We start from the raw sequence: 21,091 nt of genomic DNA on the forward strand, positions 1-21,091 counted from the left end.
GAGCAGAAAGTCCTGTTTATCTTATGTACAAGATTACAACAAAATCTGCAGCATGCCAAATATGACTTCATGCGTTATATAAGACTACACAGGGACTGTTGCTTCTGACTTCCATAACACATTGCTCCTGACTTCCATAACACATTGCTCCTTGGACATCTGGGTAAGGGAGCCTAATAAACTGCATTTTCCTTATAGCCAATATTTCTTGAATCCAGGGTTTCCAGGGTCAGCATCACCTTGTAAGAGTAATTAAATGGAATGTGATTAGGTTCAAGTTTTAGCAGCAGCAATTCTCTTCTCTGCATTGTGTAATCTCCACCACTCCCTAAAATCAGCAAGAGGCAGAAAAAAAGGGGTAACCTTTGGTTCCTCTTTTAAATATCTGAGTAGTCAAAATAACTAATCTTTTCAGAGTAATATGAATTTTACTGAAGGCAATGATATATTTGAGAAATGAAGTTATTAATAAAAAGAAAAATAAGTTGACTTGATTATAAAAGATGAGGCAGAATCAATGAACTAAAAAATAAAACTAACTTAAAATAAGCTTGATATATATACCCAGTGGGTGAGAACATCGATAACGTGAAGTAAAGCAAACATTTATAACAAATAACAATAGATGAAGGCAATCAAGATAAAAATTTACTGATCTGGAATATATGTTTACTCTCAGAAAATGTTTGGAAACAAATGAAGAAGGGGAAAGTGTGAAGACCAACAGTAAGAGATATGTTGTATAGACAAAACAATGATAGTATATAATAATAGAAAAATCTAGAAAGAAGGCAAAACAGTAGACAGTATTCAAAGAAATAATTGAGAATTTGCAGAATAAATGTAGTGCAAGATGCATTCCCTGAGAAGAAGACTATAACCTGAAATTTAGATTGAAGGATGTTTACTGATGTACTGTAGAAGTGAGGATCAGGAAGCAGGACTGGGAGGGAATGAGCCACAGTCTGCTCAGTATCAGTCTCAGCTGAGCCCCCAGGGTGTTAGGTATGGGAATATGGGTAATTTGGAGTTGTCTTCAGTTATACTGCCTGGGGTTAGGCCTTTATAGTGGCATTGGTTGGCACTGGGTGAAGGCACACATGAGATAGGTGTGGCCATAAGTGAGACAGCTTTCTGGAGCTGAGGTAATCCCCATTGCAGGCTGGATGCTGAGGACTTTTTGTCAACAGCATTTCCAAAATCCTTTATAAAATGCTCTTGGAATGGATTCATGGACCCAGTGGTTCTACAGCAAACAGAACCAGTCCAGATTCCCATTCCAAAAGAGAGCGCTTACTTGTGTGTTACTTAGGTAGCACACTGGCTTTCCTATTAGCTTCCAATAAACCTTTGTAACTTCCAATTTTATTAAACAAAATGTATTTTCATTAGTAATGGAGACACAATTTCATTTTCTCTTTGGATATTATTTGTTCCTATAACCATCTGTCAGATGAGGAGGTGGAGGGTGATCACACTGTAATTTTATTTTAACAGGGAAATTTTAACATAAAGAATTATAAAACAATCATGAAAAACTGGAATACTGACAGATTGGATATAAGTAAGTGAAGAACTCTAAGGAATATAGGAATAACCAAAATAAGAAACAATCACAAAACCCAGGGAATAGAGTACTCCAGAATATGCATTCCCTCCTGAAGCTGAGATAGAGCACTCAAGCTGTTGGGACCATTCCTTAATCTGACTGTCTGATATAGAATCCCCAGGAGGCAGATTTTGAGATGATGATTAGGATGCAGAATACTTATTAAGGAGTACCTTCTCAGTAAAGTTTGTATAGGCAAGGGAAGGAAAGAGTAGGACTGGGCAGAGAAAAAATTTGTGTTGGGATGCATTAATAATGACTGCTAAATGGAATTTTGAAGCTAGCTCAGTCCAAATTTGGGCTGAGACAGCAGGCTGTTTTAGTTCTGTGAGCAGTCAGTGGATGAAGGTAGCTCCAAGAAGGAATTGGCCTTGAGCCAGTAAACTCTGTAGTCAAGACAAATCCCTGAAGTGCCAATGTTTCTCATTATTGTAATCTGGCCATTGCACATTCATAACTTTGTTATTTCTTCCTTACACATGCATTCAGAAACTTTCACAATAGCATTTTGCACAATTGCTACAAATCTGAAAGAACATTAAGTGTCACTCAACCACCTATTGGATAAAGTTATTTCTTGTATTTTTTCAGTGGAATACTATACAATGATGAAAATAAATAAATGATAGCTAATGCAAGGAAGCTAAATAAAATGTACAAACAATATTGAGGTAAAGATACATAATAGAATAGAAAGCACACAGTATGTTTTCTTTATGTAAATTTCAAAATCAAATGATAATTATATATTTAAGGGATATACATGGGTAGCATAATACATTCAAGAAGAGAAAGGGATAGAAAAACAAAAAGGTCAGATTAGTGATGGTGTTTTAAGAGATTAGGAGGACTGGGATTAGAAAGATATTCAGAGGATTCAGGTAAGGGCTAAGCTCTAATTCTTTTTTTTTTTTTTTTAGTTTTTTTGAGGAAAAAATATCTTAGACTCAAGTCCATTTTATTAATTATATGTTTCTATAATCTCTTAACATTCAAGCAGTATTTACAGTTAAATTTCACATTGAAGATAAAAATTATTTGGTTTAGGGAACAGAAAACTGAGTCACTTGCATCCTTCATATCAGATACTATATTTTCAACAGTTTCTAGTAGGCTCTAATTCTTGACTGGTGTTGTGCTTTGGTCCATAGTTTTATTATGAACAATTATATGTCCCTAAATTGGATAACCTAGAAAAAATGAATAAATTCCTTGACCCATTCAACTTATTAACATTAAATTATGAAGAAACAGGCAAGGTAAACAGAGCTATAAAGCAGTTAGGGGATAGAATCAGTGATAAAAAGCCTCCCACCAAAGAAAGGCCCAGGACCTGATGGCTTCACTGCTGATTTGTTCTATAAAACATTTTAAGAAGAACTCATATAAATTCTTCTCTAACTTATCTAAAAAACTTAACAGAAAGGAACACCTTCAAACTCATTTTAGAAGGCCAGGATTACCCTGAAACAAAGCCAGATGCAGGAGGAGGAAGAGAAGAAGGAAGAAGAGGAGGAGGAGGATGGGAGGAGGAGGAGGATGGGGGGAGGAGGAGGGGAGGGGAGAGGGAGGGGGAACAGGGGGAAAGAAGAAGACAAAAACAACTGTATAGGCCCATTTCTCAGATGAACATAGACACAAAAATCTTCAACATAATAATAGTACATAATAAAGTTAACAGCACATTAAATATCATTCAAGCCCCACGTGGTAGAGTACGCTGGTAATCCCAGAGACTTGGGAGACATAGGTTGGAGGATCAAAAGTTCCAGGCCAGCCTCAGTGACTTAAAGAGGCCTCAAAATAAAAAAAAAAAGTAAAGAGATCTGGGGATGCATCTGAGTGGTAAACCACCCCTGGGTTCTATTCCCAGTATAAAAAAAATCATTCATTAACCTCTATTCAATATAGTTCTGGAAATCCTAACCAGAGCAATTAGGCAAAAGAAGGAAACAAGAGACATCCATATATGAAATGCAGTTAAACTGACTCTGTTTCATAAGTTGAATTGATTGTGTCCAATAGAGGTAACCTTTCTTTTTTTTATAAGAATAAACTATTTTATGTAATGCTATAGCTAAGGCTGCCTAACAAAGCAAATATTTGTTAAATGAATAAATTAACAGTTAATTTGTTAATGGATAAATTTGTTAATGGATGAAGGAATGTGGAGTTCTCAGTTCTCTCAAAACCCAATTATGTTTTTTTTTTCATCTTAACCAATTAGGAGAAGGGTCTTTTAACATAATAATATAACAAAACTGTTCATGTGAAGTTGCCAAAGAACAATGGAGCTCTGTGGCAGAACACAAGTAAACCTGGTAGTAAAAATGTATCTTCTTACCTAAGAAACTGAAAACAGAGAAGAAAATGAGGAGAAAAATCGCTTCTTCCTTTCTTTAACTGTAATAATAAGAAAGGTAAGACTGAGCTAGTTGAAATGTAATGTGTAAAAAAGTGAATTTAAGACATTTTATTTGGGACTCCAGTTGTTCTTACCTCCTCCTTGGTCATAAATGTCAACCTAAACCCTCAAATTATCAGGTTATACAATTCAATACTACTTTTTTGGCCTCTTCTTTCTATCTCCATCAAATTGTGAAATTCTCCAATTTTAAGCCCTTATTTCCTTTCCCTTTTTAATTAAATAATGAACTTATTGCAGAAATTTGGGTATATCCCAAGTCTCTTGGAAGGGAAGATATTCAAGCTTGTGAGCCCAGATCCTAGAAACTGCACCAGCAATGGCACTGATGACACTGCTGAGCTCTACATTTTCCCCTTCTGATGCTGAGACTGGATTCCAGGCCCTACTGTGACTGCTCCCCAAAGCTGAATAACTTGTCCACTGACTTGAGTAGAAAAGGATGCCACAAAATGCATGCTTGCTCAGACTGCTCTTGTGTAAGGTGAACTTTCAAGTCAGAGCATCTAGTGCTACAACCAGGTTCTATGCCTACATTCTAGGTGTAAGAGAGCCTGGGGAAGTGGGCTTTTGTATTCTCACTTGGGAGGTAGCAGTAGCAATGCAGAAATCCTCATAATTTATGATATAGTTCAAAGACCCTTGGTAGTTGCATTGTATGCTTATCTTGAATAGATAGTGAGTCAGTCAGGTTTTGGAAATCATACAAATTAGGGAATGTTTTATTTTCATAAAGATAATTAGCAAAATTTTTGATTTAGAGCAAACAACAAAACTTTTTAGTACTTATTGGAAACAACAAACAGGCTTCACACAGCACAATATTTTCCAAGTTAATTTGTACATTTTGAATTACTATTGGCCTCAAGACAGACAATATTTACTGAAATGAGTTAAGATGTTAAAAATTTATCTGTGAAAGTAATAGAAGACAACAAAAATGTAAAGAGAGGCTCTTCTACTCAAATATGCAGTAAAATCAGTACAATATTGTTTAATTTGCAAAGAATATTTATATATAATAAAGAGAGTTGAAAGAATAGAATATGAATAGAAATTTATGTATTTATTTTATAATTCTGTGGGTTCATTAAACTAATAGGTCAGTGAGAGAAAATTTCAGAAAATTATGTTAAAATATTTCACTGGGGTGAAACTTAAAAAGAAACAAATATAATTCACATGTATTGTTGACTGCTTGAATGGCCTGAGAACAAGGAGGTAAAAGAGCTAATTGTGAGTCATTTATGATTATGTCTTAATTACCTGAACTGCTTATGTTTTGTTACCACAACATTAACAGCTCATATTCAGCTTGCTTGCTATAAGGTTTGCATAGAAAAAAAGGCTTGAAATTTTGAAATACAAAGGACCTGAGAAAATGTTTTTGCCATCATAAAACAGAATTGTAATACTTATAAAGCTTTTCATAAAATAAGAAATATGTAAAGCTAAAATGAATAATATGGAAAATAAGTATTGTGAATATGTTTAATTTCTTGAGATATCAAATATTTGAAAAAAATTACAAAAGGTAAAATATTGCTATTATTTTAAAAGGTCCCCACAATTTAAATTCTGTATCTGTATTTTTGTGTTGCAGGCACCTGATATGACTTAAATCAGCTAATAGTACTCTATGAATATTTGTTGCATGAATTAACAAAATTGTGGTAACAAAATGGTAATAAAATTATCAAATATTTTTAGAAAGAAATATGGTCTCAAGAGCACCGAACAATTTGTGCACTTTGATTTCACAACCCATACTTTGAAATTATAAAGAGCTTCTGCTTTCAGCTTTACTTATAAGAGTGAAAAATTGAAAATAAGTAGCATATGTGAAAAAGGTAAATGATTACTTGTATTTTCAGATGAGTTTAATTGAATATGATGCATTAAAGAAAATTAGCATAGTAAAACTATGTGGTTAAACATAGTAATGACCTACAAATTTAAACCAGTATGCAAAACTGGTATATATAAAGATAAAAATTAAGATGAATATTTAAACTTAAGTAGATTAAAATGAAAATAGTTGACTTGTTTGGTGGGTGAAACTGTGGGTAAATATTATCACTTTTTATTCTTATTGTTGTAATTTTATTTATACAAAAGTTTTTAAAACATATGCTATGATTTTTTTTCAAAAAATATTTCAATGAATAAAATGTTCAATAAATGAAGGAAAAAATTTATTCAATGACAATGGTTATATCTACAGGAAGTAATTCTATTGCTTCATTAACTTCACAAATTGAGGGATCCAATTACCAAAAAGTTCCTTGCATATAATATTGAACAACCACTAACAACAGGACAAAAGTGTATTTTTCCCAGTGAATTCTCTGTCCAAAACTAAGTTTCTTAGCGCACCCTTCATGGCCTCATTCCTCAGACTATAGATAATAGGGTTGAGTGTTGGGGGTATCACTGTGTAAAAGATAGATACCATAAGGTCAAATGCAGATGGAGAATCTGAAGTTGGTTTTAGATATGCACAGATGCCTGTAGAGAGAAAAAATGAGACAACAAAGAGGTGGGGCAGGCAGGTGGAGAATACCTTAGAGCGGCCTTCGGCAGAGGGTATTCTTAGAACTGTGGAGAATATGTGAACATAGGAGAGGGAAATGGAGACAAAGCAGGCTAATGCCACCACAGATATGAAAGCAGCTACTCCAATCACTCCTAGGTAATCATTGGAACAGGAGAGCTTCAGTAATTGGGGGACATCACAGAAAAAATGATGTATTATTTTCACCTTACAGAATGTGATAGAAAATGTGGCTGCTGTGTATAAGATTCCTGAGATGCCTCCACTCACCCACACAGCTATCACAGCCCACTGACAATTTCTGGGATCCATGATGACCTCATAGTGCAGTGGGAAGCAAATGGCTGTATAACGGTCATAAGACATAACTGTAAGAATAGCTATCTCAGTCCAGGCCAAAGATGTGAAGAAGAAAACCTGCAGCGTGCACTGGCCATATGAAACATAGTTATAATCCATCAGTGAATTGTCAATGGCCTGGGGGACTGTGACGGAAATGAAGGAGAGGTCCAGAAGGGAAAGTTGCTTCAAGAAGTAATACATTGGAGATTGGAGGTGCTGGTCCAGTGTTGTGATGGTGATAATGATGAAGTTTCCTGTCAAAGCCACTAGGTACAACACCAAGAAGAGCAAAGCATACAAGATCTGCAGTTTTCGATCATCAGAAAACCCCAAGAGGAGGAATCCATTCCTCGTGGTTATGTTTGTCATAATCATTTGGAAAATGCAAATCTGGTAGCAACTGGAAAATAAAAGAATATGGGAAATGTAATAGAAAGACACTAAAATAATCATTCATCCTGTTCATCCATTCATTCTTTCAACTAGTTAAGGACCTGTTATTTACCAGCTGTGTCCTAGATGTTGGGAAATCAATGGTGATAATACATATTTCTTAAGCACATAGAGTTTACCTCAGTAAACTAGTAGTTAGAGTGCAAACAGGTCCTATTAAGAAAAAGTCATTGTGTTTGCCCCAGGGATAAATGCTATTCCATTGTCACAGGTGAAAACTTTTGCTTTGTTTTTCACCAAAAGAAACACAATAATGAGCTCTTAGGAGTTTTTGAATAGTGGATGAATTACATTTGAGCACACTGGCTTATTTTAGTAGATGAAATGGCCCTTTTTAGAGGAAATTTTGGACATTAAAACATGGGCTTGTTGTGGACCAGTGATCCCTGTTTTCATTCTAGCAAACAATATGGTCATTACAATGAGAAGCCAAGAGCCAAAATGGATAGTGTTATTGCTCTTCCAATTAATATTGTATCTAATGGACATGTTGAAATCAAGAGCAAAAATACTTTTACACAGTAAATACTTAAATACCACTCACAGATTATCTAATTTAATTACATGAGATATTTTCTGATTCTAACAACTTCTATTTATATCTTCATTTTATTGAACTTGTTGAAGCTATCAAATAGTTATTGATCACTTATTACAAGCAAAGACACTTGTAAATAAAGAGACTGAATGCCCTGAGGTGGTTTTTAAACATGGAAGGAAAAATACTCAAATACACAACTTCAGAAAGAGATTTGTGGAATAAAGCAATCTACATTTCAGAGAATGGAAAAACCAAGTTCGGGTTCATGACCTGGGCTTTTGATCTTTATGAGATGGAAATATCCAAGCATTCATTCTCCCCTTAACCAAAATATCCACTGGTATGTGAGGACTGATGAGACATTACTAATGATTCTCTTATATTCCTGCACATTTTTCCTTTCATCTCTTAGTACTATGCAAACTGGAGAAATTGCTCTATTAGTTTCTGTGGACCTTAATCTAAACCACATGAAATCTCACTGTGTGTGTGTGTGTGTGTGTGTGTGTGTGTGTGTGTGTGCGCAATTCATCTTAGATATCTGGGAGAATCCTAAGACTTGTGGTGAGCACTCCCTCCCCATTCCTTATCAGTCTTTTATTAAACCATCTAATGGCAATCTCTCCTGTTGACCACCCAGACTTCTGCTGCCTTTCTTTCATGAAACTTCTCTTTCAAAAAGAATGCACCTAAGGATCCTATTTCTATATCCTGCTGCTTTTAGACTATAATAAAAATGGCTAAATATTTTAAACTAAATATTTTAAACTTGTTTTAGTTGCCACAGTTGAAAGCCTCATTTCTCTTACTCTGTGAACATGAATTCCAAATTTAATTTAATCTACCTATAGTGTCTTCAAATTTTTTGATTTCTTAGCATCTCATACCACATAATAGCAGAGAAAATTAAGAGTGAAGTTATACTTCTAACAGAATTTCTCTAGTCCAAGTTCTGTTTTATTGTTCCATTTTCCCCTGTACTGGTAAAATTATAAACAGCATGATTAACCATACTTAATTTTGATTCATTTAATATTTTAATCTGCCAAATGTACCTATGTAGTTATCAACAGACTGCGAAGCAAATAAAATAATAACACTTTTGAGCATTCATTTTAATAAGACAGACACCATATTAGAGTACATCATAAAAATATGTCATTTAATTCACACTGGTATTTTTATCTTCTTGGAGTTAAGCATCTTAATCTTCATTTATACAGGAAGAAATTAATGTCCAGAATGCTTAAGTAACAGAATTGAGGTCGAGTTCCAAAACCTTGACCTTTGTAGTTCATACCACTTTCTTACATCTAAAAATCTATAAAAATTAATTGAAGGCATGAAGGAATATTGGATAAAAAGCCACAATTACATTCAGGCTTATTATTCCTACAGACACCAGAGATTATTTGAAGAAGTATTTTACAGATGCTTTATTTATGTAAACAGATAAAATATTAACCTTTCCCAATTTACTGGTTTTCCTTAAGTGGCTCATTATTTTAACACATTTATGTGAATTAAATATATGGATTTTATTATTCTGCTTATTTTCCGAGAACAAAAATTCCTTCCCTGAAAGAATGATACTCTTGCTTTTTCCAAACTCAATTTGAAGAACATAAGGTTCTGTCAAAAATTTCATAAAAGCTTACCCTCTTTCCTTACCCAAGATTGGACAACTTACCACAGGTATCTTTTGTATGCAGTAGCTCTTAAAATTGATCACCAACTTCTCTGACACTTCTCATCTGTAATCACACATATTTTAAATATATGTCATTTCCCTCGAGAATGTGTGTGTGTGTGTGTGTGTGTGTGTGTGTGTGTGTGTGTGTTTTGGAATGGGATCGGGGAACATCTTTCAAAATGAAAACTTGAACTTATTTAATAATAACTAATTAATAAATATACTTCATTGTCTCTACCCCTGGGACTTGGATTCATTAACATTTCCACACAGAGAAATGGTTTAGTAAGCAGTGGTTGATGTTTGTTGTCCCTGCCTCAGTGGTTCTCAAACTTTAGTAGGCATGTGAATCACCTGGAGAGCTTGTTAAGACACAGGAACCTAAGAACTACACTGAGAAATTCTGATTCAGAAAGGCTCAAGTGATCCCCAGGAATTTGAATGCCTACCATGCTTCCAGGTGTTGCTGCAGATCTGAGTACCATGCATGGAGAACCACCTTACTAGCTAAATCATGTATTTCTAAAATAAACAGGAAACATTGAACTTTAAAAAAATGAATATTTAATTTCAGTCTTCCTGGAATATTATAAATAAATGTTTATGTTTGAAATTGAAGCCTACCTACTGAATCTCAGGTTTTGAACAACTATTTTGGTCATTCATTATGATTAGTAACAATAGTAAAAAAAAAAAAAAGTCTACAAGGCCATCCTAAAACAAATGTAGCAACTACCTGAAATCCTCTCAGGTGGCACAGTCTATTAAAATTTATTATTGAAATCTTTACAATAACTTTCAAAGTAATTGAAAATAAATATAAGCCCACAATGTACTTTTGGTAATTTCTGAATTCTCTTACCATCTTTTATGGACATCGTTAATATTTTTTAGAAATGACCATGTGGCCAAAGATTTTCTCTAAAGCTATGTGGATACATACTTGTTATATTTTAAATGCTGCATAGCATTCTGTTCAGATTACAAATACAGCTTGCAGTTTTTTTTTCATTTTTTAAACAAGTTTTATTGAGTGCCTGTTTTGAACCATGCACTTTTCTATTTTGTGTCATTTCTATTTTGTGTCATAAATAACATTTTTCCATGTTTTTTTAATGCAACCATTATTCCATTCATGTAAACATATAAATGGCTCTGTTAATATTTTTCTTTATTATAAATAAAGACTTGTGCTAGCATGATCAGTCTTATAAATATTGTATTTTCTAACAGTTGATCTTTCCTTAAAATTAAATTGAGATGAGGTTATTGTAGAAAAATTTTATAATTTTCAAATATTGACAATTTTTTTAAAAAAATTATCATGAAATGTTATATTGCTCCCAGCATTGTTTTCCCTGATCTCACCAACACAAGGAATTTATCATTTGTTATTTTTGTGCTAGATAATATAAAACATATTTTGTAATATGTAATCATATAGCTATTAAAGTCAGATTGCTCAAGTTTGGATTCTGGTTCTATCATTTACTTTTTATGAAGAAACTTTGAATAATTCATCTTTCTGCATCTTTGATTTCTTATCAGAATAAATGAGCATATTGATTAGATAATTCGTGAAGAATGTTCAGCAGAGACTCATAATTAATTAGGCACTTAAGAATAAGTGTTATGACCATTGATGTTTTATTTAAAATGTTACCACCCAAAATTTTTACAGAAAAAGGAACATAGGAAACACTTTCTAATTTTTTTAGGAGGCCAGTATAAACTTGAAAACAAAGTTAGACAAAAACAGTGTACACATAAATATAAAAGGGAAAAATAACTTTGTACCAATGCATATAGAAAAATTTGATAAAATTTAACATCCATCCATAATAAAATGATTAAATTACTTAAAATTGAAAAGGGGACTTTTGATCTGACAAAGGGAATTCTAACAGAATCTATGGTATTCATCATACTTAATAAGGAAATATTTAATATTTTTCTTGTGATTATAGAAATAAGAATGACCACTAATAACATTTCTACTGGACAGTTCAATAGTATAAGAAAAGTCACAAAGTATTTATAAAATTTGGAAACAAATGACATGGTTTTGTGCATCAAAAGTTGTAATATTCAGAAGTAAATTTAATAATGCACAGAAAAACCTTTCCAAAAATAATGAAATTTTACTTAAAGATTTTAAAGAACACATAAATATTGATATTGCCTTGATAGTAGTTGAGGAGTTGATATATTTAGTAAGTTAATTTTTTCTTTTTTTGATATGTAGACATAGTGAAATTCTTGATAATTTAAAAAGATGATGTACTGATTCTGAAACTCCTGAAGAAGTGGAAGAGTGTAAGATACTCATAAAATGTTTGAAGAACAAAATAAAGATATTTGTTTCATTAGGTAGGTAGATTTATAAAGCATGATAATTAGGATGGCTTTGTATTAACAGAGGGCTAGACAGATCAGTGTAAGAGAATAAAGGATTCTGAGTAGATTTTCATAAACACAGACATTGTGCTTCTGTAACGTGTATTTGGACATTAGTTAACCATATTTAAAAAATTAACTGAAATCTATCTGACTTTATTCAAGAATCAATTCCAGGTAGAAAAGAGATTTCTATAATAAACCCCAAACTTCAAAACATACCTATAAGAGATTATCTTTTTGCCTTTGTGTATAGGAATAATTTCTTGATTCAAAAAAGCAAAGTATTTACCATAAAGGAAAAAAAAAAAGATTTCAGTAAATGACACAATAAAAACATGTGCACATCAAAAGAAACTATAATGTCAGTGGAATATCAAGCAATTGAATGGAAGAGTGACAGAAATGAATGAAAGAGAATAAAAACTGTATGATGATTTAATTTATACAGAAAAAATACATGCAAATCCATGAACATTTATAATGAAAAGCTTAACAAAACTGTCACTTTCTTAAGTGACAAAGGTTTGATATTATATATCACTGAGACATAAAACAGGTGACATCCTGTTTGTGGCAACATAAGTTGAGCCAGAGGACATTATGTGGAGTGAAATAAACCAGGCACAGAAAGAAAAATGTTCTCATTCATTTGCAAAAGCTAAAAAGTAGATTATATGGAGGTACAGAGTACAATAGAGGTCAATAGAGGATGGAAAGAACAAGGCAGACGAGGAGTAGCTAGAGGGCGGATAATGGGCACCATTACACAGTCAGAGGAAAGAAAGTAGTTTGGATGCTATATGACACAGTAGGGCAATCCTAATATACAACAATTAATCCTACATTTCAAAGTAAGTAGATGAGAAGAGTTTGAAGGTTCCCAGGCCACAGAAATAATAATATTTGAGGAGATGGAAATGCTAATTGCCTTGGTCTAATTATTATAAACTATCCCACAAACAGGTACAAATATTATATGTCAATTAAAGAATAAATAAAGATGCAAATAATTCCTATAAATTGATGAGAAGAAAATGACCCAAGTGAGAATGGTTAAATTCCAAAAAGCAGTATCAAGTAGCCACTAAACACTGAATAAGGATTTTTAATGAAAAGGGAACAAGTAAATCAAAGCTACAGTGTGGTATTTGTTTTATACCTCTAAGTATTCTCAGAGCAATGCTAAGTTGGGTGAGTATGTAAAATTATGTGAACTCATAGAGTCATTGATGGCATAAATTGCTAAAACTACTTTAGAGAATACTTTCCTATTGCACAGGGAAGTATTAGCTGTAAAAGGGGAAAACTGTAACCTTTATGGGCCATTTAAACAGTTAGTTTAGTGGGGACAGGGGAAGAGAGAAAGCAGCCTGAGCTCCTTGGGGAAAAAGAACTGCATTCACAGTGAGTTACATCTTCCAAAATTATTCAAACCCATGCTAAGAACTGTTAACAATGATTGTTTTGAGTTGGAATATGAATTTGAGTTGCATTTACTTTTAATATCCCTCCTTAGAATAAACTAAAATGAAAAGAGCCACAGAAGAAGGAAACCTATTTATAATGCTGCAGATTTTTGGTCTCAAATTTACACCACCCTCACGACATCTTACTAATATACCCCTGTCCATGTGTACTTCAAAATGGAGTGTGTGATCACTAATGGACTGAAAGTGTTCTTTTAAGTTCTTCATGGGCAGAACCTAAGTTTGTGGATATGTGCCAATTTAAACACATGCTTTGGTATGATAATCAATCTGTCAGAATAGCAACTCAAGAAGGGTATGAAAAGTGATAGGATGTGTTGTTGTGTACATACACATTTGCTTTTCACAAAGGAACTGAAGATTTCTCATGCTAAAATCAGGGAATTGCAATGATACATTGAGAACACATAGGGGATAGGAGAATGTGAAAGACAATTCTATTATGAGACTTCAAGTCTAAGGAATGTATAATACCCATGAATAAATATGTTCATGGATTCAGGGATTCATCAAATAGTCTTTAAATCATGACAATAAAAACTAAATATTGTAAACTGGGGTAGGTTAAAATAGTGGATAGTCATTAAAAGATTTTACATGTATAAATTTTTTATGATATTATAACAAAGGAATTTACTGATTATTATATACATTGATATTACAAGACAATATTATATATATAATATACATATGTACATATATACATATATATACATACAAACATGCACATCAATAGAAAGGTATTAAACAATACATTCACAAGTAGATAACATATATACCAATGATTATATGGTTTTCTTTTAGACTTTGTTTATTACTCGTTTGGAAATTTTTCACAAATAATATATAACCTGTTTAAATAATATAGGCTTTTTAAAATGTGCATTTGAGAAAAAGAACTGACTGTTGAAAAAGTTCCAGGACTACAAAATATGGCACTAAGAAAGTTTCTGTCATCAATACCATCTTCATACTGGAAGAGGAGAAATGTACAACCTTTAAAAACAAGCATCCAGGCATGGTAGCACATGTCTGTAATCCCAGCAGCAAGGGAGGTTGAGGCAAGAGCATTGTAAGTTCAAGGCGAGCCTCAGCAATTTTTTGAGGCTTTAAGCAAATTAGTGAGATGTGGTATCAAAACAAAAAGTAAAAAGGACTGGGGGTGGGATCAGTGGTAGCATGACTCTGAGTTCAATCCCCAGTACAAAAAAACCAAAACAAACAAACAAACAAAAAAAACAAATAAATAAACAAACGAACAAAAACAAAATAAGCAAGACTCTCACTTCATTCACGTGCATGCAGGTGCTGATGTCATAAGCAGAACCATTAATCCCAAAAGTCATAAAATGTGCCATCTTCCCATTATTAGTAATTTATATTCACATTATTACTAGAACATGTACTTTGATGTTCTTCAAGTATGAGAGAATCAGTTCAGTTTTATACTTTTGTGATTCACATGTGCTTTTAAAAAAGAATGTTAAAACATTACCCCAAAATGAGTCAGACTTTTAGTTCCACAGTATTTGAGCTTATACCCTCATGGATTTGAGCTGTTTATACACTATTTATCTTTGTTCTGTTTCACAGACACAGAAGGCTGCCTAACTATAAAAATACCTTTTCAAAATCTTTTCTGTGTCAACAGGGGTAATACAAACATTTTTAGTAATGGAAAAGAAGATGCCTGATGGCTATTTCTTCAGTAAATTGTAGACATATATTCTCATTTATATGGATGACAAACACACATACAAACTCACATTTGGGAAACAATAATTTTTATTGAGAGGCATATATATGGGCTGTGACTCAGAAAAAGCTATTATAATATTTAATAGAAAGGGAAATAGTAAAGATACTGAGTAGGAAGCACATGAAAATTTCTTACACACACTAGAGATATTAGTATCACATAAATAAAGTTGAATTTCTTAATAGCAATCTGATATATAAAACCAGCTTTATGCTGGCCATGTCACAGTTAATTTTACACATACATTATTTTTTATTTCAAAGGAATTCCTAAAAGTTGCCTTCAAATAACACCTAAATTGGAGGAAAGAAGGCCAAAGTTCTTAGAAGCAACACATCTTATATTTTGCATAATTATAGTTTAGGAGAACACAAAGAATAGAAAAGTTGAATGGGAGTCCTGAGAAGAAATGAAACTCACACCTATTGTAGTCAGAAATATAGTAACAAGGCTCTTTAATTTGCACAACTCTTTAGAGTTTAAACATTGCTTTAAAATACATTTTTCTCTGAGAAAATTCATCTTTTGACAGCACCTTCTTCAGAGCTGCCTTCATGGCTTCGTTTCGCAAGCTATAGATGACTGGATTGAGCGTTGGAGGTATTACAGTGTAGAATATGGAGAACATAAGATCCACAGCTGATGGGGAATCTGAAGGAGGTCTTAGAAACTCAAAGCCTGCGGCTGAGAGGAAGAAGGTGACTACAAATAGGTGTGGTAGGCAGGTGGAGAAGACCTTGGTCCTGCCCTCTACTGATGGTATTCTCAGCACCATTGAGAAGATCCGAATGTAGGAGAGCACAATGGATATCAGACAGATAAATGCTGTTGAGGTTGTGAATGCAGCCACTGCAATCTCATTCATGAATTCATAAGAACAGGCAAGTTTCAACATTTGAGGGACATCACAAAAAAATTGATGAATAACTCTTTCCCCACATAGAGGAATGGAAAAGTTAACAGTTGTGTGCATGAGCCCAGAGAGGGCCCCCGCCATCCACACAGCAATCACTGCACGCCTGCAAGCACTGGGATTCATAATGGTCTCATACTGCAGTGGTTGACAGATGGCAACATACCGGTCATAAGACATCACTGTGAGGATTGCCACTTCTGATGAGGCCAGAGCTATGAAGAAGAAAACCTGAAGAATACACTGACCAAGGGAAATGTACCCACTGTCCATAAGTGAATTTGCAATGGACTGTGGTACTGTGACAGAGATGAAGCAGAGGTCCAGAAGAGAGAGGTGCTTCAAGAAGTAATACATGGGAGAATGCAGACGGTGGTCCAAGGTAATGATGGTAATAATGAGGAGATTGCCTGTTAAGGCCAGAAGGTATATCACCAAAAAGAGCAGTGCATGTAGAACCTGAAGCTTATGGTCATCAGAAAACCCCATGAGGAGAAATCCACTCTTTGAGGTCAAGTTTACCATGTTCACTCTGATGATTCCAAATTCAACTCTGTTTAGGAAGCTGGAGTACAGTTAGAAAGAATGTATGGCATTTAACCTAACCATATGTCACATATCTCAGTGTCCTCATCCTGGAGCGAATGATATGGCAAGATAAATTTGTCATCCTTATGATTATTACATTCAATTCAGAAAAATCTTTAGCCATTATTCAGAAATAGAAACTTTAAATGTGCTCAATAAGTCATGAGAGTTTTCTGGGGCAGAACTTGAATCATCATAGTTGGAAATATTGGTGGAAATGACTTCACCTTCAGTAGTCAGTGAAAATAACACTGACATACTAGTATCTTTTCATTAAGTATTCAAATTGTGCATTGAAACTTCCTTTGTTAACTGTGTGAAATGAAGTAATGAATGTGACCTCATGAATGCATTCAGGAACAGCCCAGAGGCAAATGTAGGGATGTCCATTCAAAGAACAGTCATATTTCTTGTTACTGAAAGACTATTAACATTTTATTAAGATTGCATTTGGTTGGAATGAACTTCACAGAAAAATCTTGTAGAGTGAAATAAATCTCAGATTGTGATATCACACTTTATTTCATAAATATGTATAATCATTACCTGTCAACTAAAAATAAATAAATTAAAAAATTGTAACATGCAGGTGCTGCTAATACCAATATCAAATCCTAAGCTTTGGAACTGGAGAGAACTTGCAACTGAGTGATGGTGGCTTGTCCTCAGACAATACCTTTCTACTTTTAAAACTGTAATTTAGGTAGGAGATTTTCAATTAAATTCATTTAAACAAATAATGACATTTTCTAGAATATATATAATTATTTCTATGAGATAGGCAGAATTCTATGTGGAGGAGTATATGTCTTTCAGTATTATCTGTGTGACTTCCTCAATGAGAAAAAGAAGCCTTTATTTTTTCCCCTAGAATTTGATATACATTGGATAGTGGGTTCCTGTTTCTTAAAATAACTGACCAACTGAATAAATAAGCCAACTCTTGATCCTAATATACCATAATTACTAGAGGAGCTAGGCGATACTTTTTCTGTGTTATTATTATAGTATAGTAGAATAACTCCTCTGAGTACTGGAATCATTGTGATGTGATATTAACCTTTTTTCTTATATCTCTGTCTTTTTTTCAGTACTGGGGATTAAACCAGAGCTTCACACAGGCCAGGCAAATGCTTTACCATTGAGCTATATCCCCAGCATTACTTTTTTTTCCTTTATAAATCTGTGGACTTGCTGAAAGGTCAATTGGTATCATTATTACTTAGTTTCTCCTATATAAAAGTGATTCCTTCATTGCCTCTGTCCATTTCTCCACCTTGACAATGATAGCTAATACAAAGAGTAATAACTAACTGTTAGTACTAAGTATCTACATGTCTGATTTCAAATCTGTGCATCCAAAATCTTAGTGATCAAGTTACATGAATCATGCCTTCAGAAATTATGGTTTATTCCATTTGTTAATCCCTAAGCAACAGCAAAAGGTGAAAAATCTATTGAATTAGCATCTTAACTGTTTTTGCTATGATTTATTTTGAAAATCCACTAAAACTAATCTTTAGGATACATGGTTTTCCACAAGGAACAGTCTCAGGTCCCAGTCCCCAGCTCACTCAGTGTGATTAGGGGAAGGCAGAGCTGCGCTTCTTCAAAGGGCTTCTGTAGCCTTCTTGTTCTTACTATTTTCCTGTTCTTCCATCAGGCATGACTATCTCCATTGCTGTAGATGCTAATTACTGGCTTTCCCTATACCAAATATAGGATGGTAGCTTTGAATTTTTTTGTTTTTGTTTGATTTATTTATTTTTTTAGTTGTAGATGGACACAATACCTTTATTTTATTTATATATTTTTATGTGGTGCTTAGGATCAAACCCAGTGCCCTATATGTGCAAGGCAAGCACTCTGCTGCTGATCCACAATCCCAGCCTGATAGCTTTGGATTTTAAAATAAAATATGAGTGTATTAAAGCAATTAACTCATGGTTTAAAATTTATTGTCACTGTTTGAAAATCAAAGCATCATCCATTTTCCACATCTAGTATATATTATTGATGTAACCCAAGAAAAATCTCCATCCTTTAACCACTCCATTATGGAGTTTTTCCATAGGAGAAAGGGAGAGGAAAACCACAAGAAAAACTTTGAATACTCTCACATATATACAGAAAGATGTGGGTGCGCGCACCCCCCCCCCCCCAGATTCTCTTCTCCACCACTTAGACGAATACATTTTAATTTTTAGCATCTCTGTAGAAATAGAGAATAATTTCTATATCTTGGTTCATAATTGGAAAATTTTATTATTTTCAATTGATTAGTGCATCTCTTCTCAAATAGGAAGGAGGGGAGATGTATGTATGGAGTTTCACTTAGGATTAAGGAAGCTACTGTGGAACACATAAAATTTCATTCAATTCTTTCAAGTCATGTTGCATTTGATCCTTTATTTTATAACAGAACTAAAACTATTTTTGGCGAGTTTTGTGATTTATTTCAACATTATTTTCCCCATCACTAGCCACTAATATGCAGTTTGTATTTTATTATATAAAACATTTCTAAACTTTGTCCACCTGTTTTTGAATTTTAAAGTGTTGAAGCCTTTTATTTTCCTTAAAGTAGTTCTTCTATTTTAAGTAACTCAACTCTTCTGATTAATCACAGAAACTTCTGCAAATTTAGCATCAAAGTCTCCTTTTTGCCACTTTACTGTTATTTCCTAGGAGTTGGCATTGCCAATCATTCAGATGAGAAAATTTAGGTAATTAAGTCATTCAATTTCTTACCTAAATACAAATGAAATTACCTCTGCCCTTTCTGCTTTCCAAGTCAATGAATACCCTTGTACTCAGTTTTGCTCTATCTCAAATGTTTGCCCTAATGCAGTTATTCTTTCTCTCTTTGTCTCTCTCTGAATACATGTGTGTAAATAAAATCCCATGTCAAACTCCCTGTGATTTACTGAGAATATTTTTAATGAACTAATTATATTCATCATTATGTAATGTTTATATACACGCACAAATACATGTTTATACATCAGATTTAGATAGATATAATTATTTTATCTCACCTGTTCTAAAGAAAAGATCCTTACTAGACATGTAGTAATTTCTTATAGTCTTCCTTTTCTTTATTGCTATTCTCCTGAACACTATACTATAGACTATAATAGTCCATAGTTTGTGTACCTTCTCTTGTTTTTTTTTTTTTTTTTTTTTTTTTGCAGAGGTTACTGAGGATTAAACTCAGGTGCACTTGACCACTGAGCCATATCCCCAGTATTATTTTGTATTCTGTTTAGAGACAGGGTCTCACTGAGTAACTTTGCACCTCACCATTGCTGAGGCTGCCGTGGAACTCATGATCCTCCTGCCTCAGCCTCCTGAGCCTCTGGGATTATGGGCTTGCGCTTCTCTGACTGGTTTCATTCATTTTTATAACCATGTTTTTCATGTTTGTATCATGAGTCCTCCCATATGGCTCTAGCAAATCCACAGCTGAGTGTCCCAATGGTAAATTCAATGTTCTCTTGTTATTTTGTTGCTATTTTAAATTCCATTTCTTAAATATACGACACCATTGTACAATTTTTCTTACAAGACATCTCTTTTCTACTGACTGTGCCACTCATCATTGTTCCTCCCCCTTCCTTGCTGAATATCATTTCTTGTTCTCTATCCAGGTTCTTTTCTATGTCTCTATTGAAATTAGATGGTATAAAAAATATCTGTCCTGGGGCTGGGGATTTGGCTCAGTGGTTAAGTGCCCCTGAATCATTCCCTGGTACCAAAAATAAAATATGTCTTCATATGTCCTATCATTTATTTCACCCCCAAATATTCTTGTAAGTGCTATTGAAAGTAGCCAGGTTAACTTTTTTCTGCCTGTTTGCAATTTTTACTAGCCTAGGAGAGTTTAAAGGACTGTCTTATATTTTCTGAGTTGCAGAAGTTTATATCCAACTTCATTGTTAGCACAGAGCTCCCTCAAACTGGGGTTTTCCCCATCATAACTCATCTCTTCTACCAACCAATTCCTTGTCACTCTTATCTTTAAAGCAATTTAACTCATGCTTTAAAATTTATTGTTACTGCTTGAAAATCATGTAAGGTACAATTTCTTTTCATCAGCACATTCTATCAAGCATCAACATTTTATCTGTTCATTATCTCTTCTAATTATTACCTCTTGTACTAATAGATAAGTTCTAACCTTCACTTTCTCTGGTAATGTTTTGTTAATTCATGCTTATGTAACTTCAATATAACATCTGTGTTATTGCTAGGATGATCAATGATGCAAATCACATCTTGTAGCATTTTTAATTTAATTCTGTTATTTTTATTATGAAATTAAACC

The 21,091-nt window shown here is 33.6% G+C and overlaps 2 protein-coding genes across 2 annotated transcripts; both read right to left on the reverse strand.

Moving 5' to 3' along the window:
• Positions 1 to 6,342: 6,342 nt before the first annotated feature.
• LOC144256659 (olfactory receptor 14J1-like) lies at positions 6,343 to 7,305 on the reverse strand. The gene has a single exon (XM_077802031.1). It carries the CDS (start codon positions 7,303 to 7,305, stop codon positions 6,343 to 6,345), a length of 963 nt encoding a protein of 320 aa, XP_077658157.1.
• An 8,430-nt stretch (positions 7,306 to 15,735) lies between these two features.
• LOC113178281 (olfactory receptor 14J1) lies at positions 15,736 to 16,701 on the reverse strand. Its single transcript, XM_026382681.2, has one exon. It carries the CDS (start codon positions 16,699 to 16,701, stop codon positions 15,736 to 15,738), a length of 966 nt encoding a protein of 321 aa, XP_026238466.1.
• Positions 16,702 to 21,091: the final 4,390 nt, after the last annotated feature.

This window comes from Urocitellus parryii, chromosome 8 (assembly GCF_045843805.1).
Source record: "Urocitellus parryii isolate mUroPar1 chromosome 8, mUroPar1.hap1, whole genome shotgun sequence".
Taxonomy (NCBI): domain Eukaryota; kingdom Metazoa; phylum Chordata; class Mammalia; order Rodentia; family Sciuridae; genus Urocitellus; species Urocitellus parryii.

Excerpts from the sequence above, each read along its gene's own strand:
- LOC144256659 (XM_077802031.1), bottom strand. The coding sequence starts at position 7,305 with ATGATTATGACAAACATAACCACGAGGAATGGATTCCTCCTCTTGGGG.
- LOC113178281 (XM_026382681.2), bottom strand. The coding sequence starts at position 16,701 with ATGGTAAACTTGACCTCAAAGAGTGGATTTCTCCTCATGGGGTTTTCT.